At 36.2% G+C, this 9,646-nt stretch overlaps 1 protein-coding gene across 1 annotated transcript in view; it reads right to left on the reverse strand.

Moving 5' to 3' along the window:
• Nucleotides 1-466: 466 nt before the first annotated feature.
• Nucleotides 467-9,646, reverse strand: part of LOC136836554 (alpha-N-acetylgalactosamine-specific lectin-like) — a 22,961-nt gene continuing 13,781 nt past the window's right edge. Inside the window, exons 4-6 of the mRNA XM_067100998.1 lie at nucleotides 9,194-9,299; nucleotides 6,991-7,104; nucleotides 467-747 (exon numbers count right to left, since the gene is read on the reverse strand). Of these exons, the coding sequence (XP_066957099.1) occupies nucleotides 693-747; nucleotides 6,991-7,104; nucleotides 9,194-9,299 (275 nt within the window). The 3' untranslated portion in view covers nucleotides 467-692. The remainder of the gene's footprint in view (nucleotides 748-6,990; nucleotides 7,105-9,193; nucleotides 9,300-9,646) is intronic.

A 9,646-nucleotide genomic window follows, 5' to 3' on the forward strand; every position in this document is an offset into this window, starting at 1 on the left:
AATAACAAACTAACTTCTAATTTCCAGCCGTAGATTTTCGTTGTGCTAATCTTTCATGGCTATAAGGTTACGGAAAAAGTAAAAAATGTTTTTTAAAAGAAAAAATCACTCTCGATTTCTAATTACTAATAATTCTGTTTAATCACAGGTAATTTGTCATGTCTAATTAATGGAATGCAGATACACACAATAAATAACTTTCAGGGCTTATCGGCCATAAGTAGGGACTCGAAATATAATTTAACTTTCATCATTATCCCTCTTATTACATTTTTGCCACCTTTATAACCTGTTTAGATCATCACAAAACCTAATGGAATTTGCGAATAAAAGCTAGTACTCGTTAGAGGTTTCCGGTTTCCGAGAGAGAGAGAGAGAGAGAGAGAGAGAGAGAGAGAGAGAGAGAGAGAGAGAGGATCAAATGAAGGTTACCTAATTTCTCTAGGTAAAATAAAAAAAAAAATAATGCTGTTCATATTGTTTTATTTTATCATACGGATCAACAATAACCAGTATTGTGGGTGAATGCCAGAATATTTCACACTGAACCCGCCATTTTTCTTAATTCACTGTTTTCTTCTAAAATAGTTTATATGATTCTGGTAAAATAAATCTGTAAACGCTACTGTCGGGCATATCAAACGGAAGCCGCAAAAGCCCAACTTCCTTCCAGTGTGTTATATGTCCACTATTTACAACAGTAATGGGGTCGAGAGGTTCGCTGTGGTGTTCATCTCGCAAACATATCTGGAAATTAAAAGAAAAATAAATGAAATTTCTATTCTGCTTATCAACGATATTCAAGGTTTACCCAAACTGTTCCAGGAAGTCTTTCTCATTTAAATTCTTCACTGTTTCTTGTTTTAGTTTTCTAGATAACTGTCTCGACCTTTTGCATCATACTTCATTAAGTTTATCTACCCTACATTTGGTCAGTTGCGCACCCATTTTTGTTTGCTGTAAGCAACTGTTTCTCTTAACAAAACATACTACTCGTTCAACTTTCCAGTGCCACTCCCACATCTCTTCTGGATATAAAAAAAGCAGAAATTCAATACTCAACTTGGTCAACTGAACAACTGACAGCAGTTTTTGAGATCAAAAGGAGAAACTCTGGACTCAGGCTTTGTAAGTGTTAAATATATATGTACACACACACACACACATTATATACACATATATATATATATATATATATATATATATATATATATATATATATATATATATATATATATATATATATATATATATATATATATATATATATATATATATATTTGAAGATAAAGTAAACTCAAGTTCACCATTTATATTGATGCATTTGCTCTGCTCTCTAGCAGCAGATATGTAAACCACGTTGCGAGTTATTTAAATCCCCACACATCTAACATCTGAAACCCGAGACCCGGAAAAGAATCGCAAAGTGTACGGCGAACTCATTCAGTTTTTTGGATGATAGAAGTCTCTCGTTAATAATTCGAGATGCCAAATATGATGGTAAGAAAGCCATTGAAATCCTCAGAGACCATTATCTAGGAAAAAGCATGCTAGAGCACTGAATCTTTACACTTAACTCGCTGCACTCCAAATGTTGGAGAGTGAAAACGTGACTGATTACATGATGAAAACAGAGAGAGCGGCAACATCACCTAAGTCAGCGTCTGTCAGCCGGAGAGATAGTAAGTTATAGTTTGCTTATTGTTATGATTTAAAAACGTCTTGCCACCAGAATTCAATCTATTTCGTGCTGTGATAGGCCAGAAGAAGACATTAACATTTTCTCAGTTTAAGGTCGAGTTATGAACTTTTGAAGAATCCGAAAAACCTTGTGAACAGCCAGAAAATAATGAATGTTTAAAGAACTTTAATGATAGCAAGAGAAGTTATCAAATTTAATGCTATCCATGTAGTACACTTGGACATTCTGCAAAGGAATGCAGAATGAATAGGCCTAACTCTAGCAAAACTCAAGGATATAGGCCAACCAAAAGATGGTGTTTTAATTGCAAGTCTGCAAGCCACTTCACCACACAATGCCGCAAAAACAAGAAGGAAATCAAGATGGATGCAGCCAAGAATGTGGCCAATGAACCAACTATTGCCAAAGATAAAGATTTTACATTTTGTACATAGAGTGCAGAAACCCCTGAAGGTAAGGGGTTTTTAGTCAAAATTTATTGTTAGACACTGGTGCAACAGCACACATTATTTCGAGAAAGAGAAATTTGTGAGATTTGAGGAAAATTTTAACCCAAAGAAATGCGTGTTAAAACTAGTTGATGGGGCCAAGGCCAGTAGTATAGTCCAAGGTAGAGGAGATGCCCAAGTAATGTTGCATGATAATAGTGGTAGATTATGTAGGGTTACAGTGAAAGATGCATTATGTGTACCTACTTATAAGCAAGATATATTTTCTGTACAGACAACAACACAAAAAGGTGCCACTGTGATTTTTACCACTGAATGTGCTATGATGAATCCCCCTGGTAGCACAGTGTTTGACATTGAAAAACAGGGAAGGCTGTATTATTTAAACAGTGTTACAGGAAAAATATTGCTAGTCATACAGTTATGAAGTGGCACAAAATTATAGGACATTGTATCATGAAAGACACACTGTAATGGTTTGGCTGACAAGTATTACTTCAAACTTACGAGGTTACTTAGGTTAAATTGATACTGTTGATCACTTCGTGGTAGGATAGGCTATGGATATATTATACCTTAGTTAGGACATGCTTCCCTGGGTGGTTAGTCTGCTGCCACTCATTTGAACAGCTACCAGAGGTTTCACAATAACACCGGTAAGTAGGTACATAGGCTAACATAATATAACATTATAGACTAATGAGTGTATATAGTACAGACTTACCCGATTACACTGAAACTGATCTATAATAATACTTAAAGTCGTCAAGGGAATGGGGAAAGGACTGGTTAGAATGGCATTATAGGATAGGTAATAGAATATGGATAATTAGAATTGCCTAAAGAAACATATAGCAAAGTACTTTGCAACAGGGCTTCACACACCCTGTTGCTATGCTATCAATAAAGCACCCCTCCAGAATACTTTCCACCCACTACAATTAGGTAATGTTTCTCATAAACTAAATAGTATAGCTTTTATAGAATAGAAAGGAAACTGAGAGATATACTTCTTTATTATTTATATACATATATATACAATCACATACTACTCCATTACACATACTTAAATTGGAAAGTGTAGTTGAAGGAATGTGTATCTCTAGGAAAGAAATTCAAGACTGTGAAGTATGTAGCCTAAGAAAAATGACCAAATATAGAAGTAGGGAGCCCGACATGAAAGCTACAAATAATCTGGAGTTAGTTCATTGTGATTTAGCAGGACCAATGAATGTGGTTGGAAAAGGAGGTTACAAGTTTGCCATAACTTTTGTGGATGATTACTCCAGCATCATTATGGTGTATATGTTGAAAAACAAGAGCAACACCACAAAAGCCATGGAAAATTTTTTGGCAGATGCCACTGCGTATGGTACAGTGAAGCGTTTTCAAACCGACAACGGTACTGAATTTACTTCAAGTGATTTGAGATCCCTCAATACAAGAAATAAAATTAAACATGAATTTTCCACTCCTTATTCCCCTCACCAAAACAGTATGGCAGAAAGATCATGGAGAACCTTGTTTGAAATGGTGAAGTGCTTACAAATAGATGCTGGACTACTGAAGTCATTGTGGCCGTATGCACTTAAGATGTCAGCCTACATAAGAAACAGGTGTTTCAACAACAGGACAGGCAAGACTCCTTATGAGACGTTAATTGGGAGAAAGTGTAACTTCAGTGACCTACATTCGTTCGGTGCTACATGTTACACTTACTGATGACATGGAGACAAGTTGGATGCAAGAAATGTTAAAGGAGTATTTTTAGGATATGAGGATGAGAGCCCTGCCTACCTAGCATATCTTCCGAATGAAAATGCAGTAAAAAAGGAGAGATGTGTGAAATTTACCAAGAATGGGGGAGGCAATAGTAGGCCTAGTATACATTGTGAGGATGAAGATTCAATGAGGCCACAAATGCCAGAGGAGGAAGACCAGCCAGATATAAAAGAAAATATCAAAGGATCAACCATGATCGAGGAAGATGGAATCGACCAAGAGAACACAGTTAGCCAAGAAACTACAAGATATCCAAAGAGAAATAGGAAGCCCCCAGCTGCCTAAACGATTATGTGACAGATGGTGACGACATAGATCTTGTGGACACAGCAAGCTGGTCTGTCCACCACTGCTATGGAGTAGTTGATATCCCAACCACATATGCTGAGGCTATATCATCTTCAGATTCTGACAATTGGAGGGTGGCAATGAATGAAGAAATGGACACTCTAGAAGAAAATGACGCATATGAACTGCAAGCACCTCCAGATAATAGGTCAGTGATAGGTGGAAGATGGGTTTATACCAAGACGACAGGCCTTGGTAACTCTACGAAATACAAGGCAAGATATGTAGCTATAGGATTTTCCTGAGTAAAAGGTGTAGACTTTAATGAAACATTTTCACCCACCGTAAAGTTCACTTCAGTAAGGATGTGGATGCAGGCTACTGTACAGAAGACATGTTAGTACATCAGATGGATGTCAAAACTGCATATCTTAAAGCAGATATTGACTGTGAGATTTTCTTAGAACAGCCAGAAGGTTTTGTAAAAACAAATAGTGAAGGTAAGAAGTTTGTATGTAAACTGAAAAAGTCACCATATGGGTTAAAACAAAGTGGTAAGAATTGGCATAAAGTGTTGTATGAATATCTTATTAATAATAATTTTTGTGCAGTTACTTTCAGACCCATGTCTATATATCAAATCTTATGATGATTCTGTTGTGATTATTTTGTTTTGCGTCGATGATATAATCATTGCTGCAAGCAACAGTCAAGTGTTAAACAGTATGAAGGTTCGTTTGAGTAGTAAGTTTAACATGAAAGATATGGGTAAGTTATCCTGGTTTCTTGGTATGGAATTTATATTTCATGATGATTATGTAATCACAAACCAGAGAAAGTATTGTGTAAAGGTACTTGTAAGATTTAATATGAAAAACTGTAAACCTAAAGCAATACCATGTGATCCAAGTGTTAGTAAGATTTGTGATGATAAAAATTCTGCAGAATTAACAGATCCTAAGGAATGTAGAGAAATTGTGGTCAGTTTGATTTATGCTATGACTGGAACTAGACCAGATCTACTACGTTGTAACAAAGCTATCTCAGTTTATGTCCAAACCAACTAAAGCCCATTTAGGCATAGCAAAGCATGTTCTAAAGTATATAAACAGAACACTTGATTTCAGTTTGAAGCTGAATAAGTCAAATGAACCATTAAAATTGATTGGTCATTATGATTCTGATTGGGCAAAGGGGCAAGAACCAGTGTACAGACAAAATATGGGGATACCGAGGCATCCCTATCAGGGTTAGCCTCCATCAGGGATCAGCTGTGGGAACTGATGTTTGCTGATGATTTAGTTATTATAGCAGACACAGAAGAACTGTAAGAAAGGTTTTTAGCGTGGAAAGAACCCTAGGAAAGAAAGAATTGAAAGTGAACATTGGAAAGACAGAGCTAATGATTAGTAGTAAAGAAGGACGTGAAGAAGTAAACATTCAAGTGGAAGATGGTACTAAAACAGAACGATGAGTTTAACTACTTTGGATCAATAATAGCAGAGGAGGGAGGTACTGAGAAAGCAGTGAGACAAAGAGTGAAAGAAGCTTGGCGAAAATGGAGAGAAGTAACTGGAGTTGTTTTAGACAAGAAAATGCCATTAAGGCCTGTACTATTATATGGGGCAGAAACTTGGGCACTTAATAGGAAAGAGGAGGGACTGTTGGAAAGAACCGAGATGATGATGGTGAGATGGACGGCTGGAATATCACTACTGGAAAGGAGGGAGAGTCAAGATATATAAGAAGAATGAGTGGTATATGTAATGTGTGTGGTATATGGGAAGCTCGTCTGAGATACTATGGCCACGTAATAAGAAGAGAGGAGGTGAAACCAATCAAGAGAGCTAAGAACATTCCAGTGATGGGAAAGAGGAGTGTGGGGTACCAGTGGATCAGATGGATAGGTGCGGTGAGGAGGGATATGGGTGATGTGGGACTGGGGGAAGAAGATACAAGGAATAGAAACAGATGAAGAAAGTTGACTAGAGCGGCCTACCCTGCTTTGCAGTGTGACTGAGAAGGTTGAAAGAAGAAGAAGAAGATGATTCTGATAGGGCAAACTCTGATGATAGACGCAGTATTTCTGGTTATGGATTTCTTATGAATAATGATGGTAGATTAATTTCTTGGAAGAGCAAAAAGCGAAGAGTTGTAGCATTATCCACATGTAAGGCTGAATATATGGCTACCACTTATGCAATACAGGAAGCCAACTTTTTAAGAAATTTATATTCTGACATGACAGGTTATAAGAAGGATTGTATAACTTTGTATGTTGATAATCAAGGTGCTATTGCTTTGGCTGAAAATCCTGTACATCATCAACGGTCAGAGCACACAGATGTAAGAAATCACTTTGTAAGGTCAGAAGTGGAGGCAGGAATTGTTAAACTTTTGTATGTTCCTTCAGAAGCAAACATTGGTGATCTGTTTACCAAACCCCTCTCTAGAAGTAAGATGGAGAAATTTAAAGTCATCAGAGGGTGACTTAAGTTGAAGGGGGAATGTTAAGTATAAATACATTAGAAGATAAGGTAAACTTAAGTTCGCCATTTATACTGATGCATTTGCTTTGCTTGCTAGCGGCAGATATGTAAACTAATAGTGTAAATAAAATCCCCTTTGGGTCTTTGCAACGGAAACTTTATTTAAATCGCCACACATCTCCTCATTTATCACCACAAACATATCCCACCATCTAACAGTAAGAACACGCATGGATATGAGTGTGTGTGGTAAGAAGAAAAATGACTGATCCATACTTACCGGAATTTCATATGACAGCGGTGATCATTCCACAGTGGTTTTTTATCATCTCTGATCCAGTAGTGAATGCAGTCTTCTGCCCCGCCATGATTGTCTGGTTGATTAGGGTGCCACCTTGATTAAAAGAAAAAAGTGAACTTGAATGGCTTCCTACTTATAACAAGTCTTGAGTGCAGAGTGTGTATCGATAAAAAAATATTGTTACAGATTGATTACTTTGAAGTATTTTGAATAACTGAGCCATCCTTACTTTATTAATTACTTATTTGTTCATATACAGAGAACAGACAAAAGTCAAATAATTTCTGGAAATATAGTCAGGAAGCTGAGAAAAACAAGTTTCCTAACGGCAACAATACCACTTATAAACATCAAACCTCATAAATCTTGGGAAAACTTTAGACTTCATGACTGTAATGCTTAATTGTGTCTGCATTTCAAGTGAAGTGATCATCAGCTGAAGATGCAATGAACAAGGTCACCTATCTCAGGATACGTAGGCCCTCCAGACGAGGAGGGGAAAGACAAGTTGCATACAGTAAGTATTACAAAATTCTAGTTCCTTCCTTCTGCAGGATATGGTATGTGGGGGACAGGTTGCTGGCAACTTACCATGTTCAGACTCCTGTTAATGTGCCTATTTAGATCATCAATGGGGAGAAAAGAATCTTTTAAATGAAAATCACCTGTCGTCCTCGAAAGTCAATCCCAAACAGGGGGGTGTCAGGTCCATTGCTTAAATCTGGTTGGTACTGCAAAGGTCTGTGACCAAGATATCATGTTGCAACTTTATGAATTGGTATAACCCAAGATGGATTAGACATAAGTGGTAGGTACCACAAAGGACACACTAGTGTCTGTAGGCGTTAGCGGACACCTATGAAATAAGATCTTGAAATGTTAGATAAATGATGTGCCATGGAAGAGAAGCAGATGCTATGATGACAAGAAAGAAAACTGATAAAGTAGATGTGGAAGAATCAATAATGCCACCCAAGTACTTCTGGGTCTTGCAACCCTTCCGTAGCTGTAGAAGCCCAGCTGACACCATCATGCATTCTCTTCCCTGGTTTGTATGATGCTAAGAACATGTTCAAACCAGCTCCATCTCCCTTTTGTTGTTGCTTTATCTATATATAGAATTTCTTTAATTAACTTTATAGTATCATTTCTTATAATAATTTTTCTTAATGTATTCTCAAACTGATAAAATAATTTACATATGGATTCATTGGCATACCAATTACACTTACATATACATTATATATATATATATATATATATATATATATATATATATATATATATATATATATATATATATATATATATATATATATATATATATATATAGTATATATGTATATATATATATATATATATATATATATATATATATATCTCATTTTATAGGCAATTTAAGCCCATTTAATTTATAAATCTTATTCAGCTTACCTAATATTTGAGAGTTTTTTATTAGGCTAGTAAATTCCCACTCAAGAGAACCTGTACTGGATATCATTATTCCTAAGTATTTGAAAGAATATCTTGACTAAGCCTTCCTCCCTCTAGCATTATGTATGTATTATGATGTATTTTATTGAGCAAGCTATGTAAAGCTTGTGGTATTTTCCTGATTAGGACAGCATCATCTACATATTCTAAGTATATCGAATTTTATCATTAATCTAAACCTGTTCTTCCATCCCAAAACGCTTTTTTTCACTGTATAATCCATGGAATGGACAAACGGCAAATGTGACGTAACACTTCCGTGTACAGCCACACTACCTACTGCAAATTCTTCTAACATGACCCCTTCAACCTTAATTTTGCATTTGCTGTCTTCATGGATATTATCAATTATCTTCGCAAATTTAATGGGAATATCATATTGACATACAACCTTCCATGAATCACTAACAACTGGCAATTTCGTAAAAGTTGCAACAATATATTCCGTCGGGGAAGCAAAGTTTTCAGAAAGGATCTGGAGAAAAGATAACGGAAAGATGAAAGGTGTAAGAACTGGTGAAAATATCTTGCCAGGTAGCGTAACTTTGTATCTACCCTTTGTATTCGCGTTCATCTTGGGTACTGTACTGTAAGTAAATGCATACAGGGCAGCATTTAAAATCCCCAGAGGGAAAAATGGACCATGAGCTATTAATAATAAAGAGTATTCATGGCTTCGCTAACTTACCAAGTCCTGGGAGGTTCCGTTTGTTGATTGCCTTCTAAAACCCAGGTGTAATTGCCCTCAGCCGCCAAGTCATCCAGCCCAATCCATGCAGACGCCTTCACTTGGCCTGTTTAATGAATGTCAAGTTAATTTCGCAAATTCAGATGCTTTAGCGAAAATTTAGCTACTACTATTAGCTTATCGTTGATAATGTGCAAAATAGTCTTTAGACATGAAACAGAAGTCACTGAATTTAATTTAAAAGGAGAAAGTAAATGCAAGGGTGAACGACTGGAAGAAAAAACAGAGTAGGAAATAGGAGTACACACACGCACACAGACACACACACGCATATTATATATATACACAGACATATATACACATATATATTTGAATTTTATCACATCACCATCGCATTTTATATACACAAACATAAAGCTACAAATCCTTAATATCCAGTTCGCTATACTTAAG

This window comes from Macrobrachium rosenbergii, chromosome 56 (assembly GCF_040412425.1).
Source record: "Macrobrachium rosenbergii isolate ZJJX-2024 chromosome 56, ASM4041242v1, whole genome shotgun sequence".
Classification (NCBI taxonomy): domain Eukaryota; kingdom Metazoa; phylum Arthropoda; class Malacostraca; order Decapoda; family Palaemonidae; genus Macrobrachium; species Macrobrachium rosenbergii.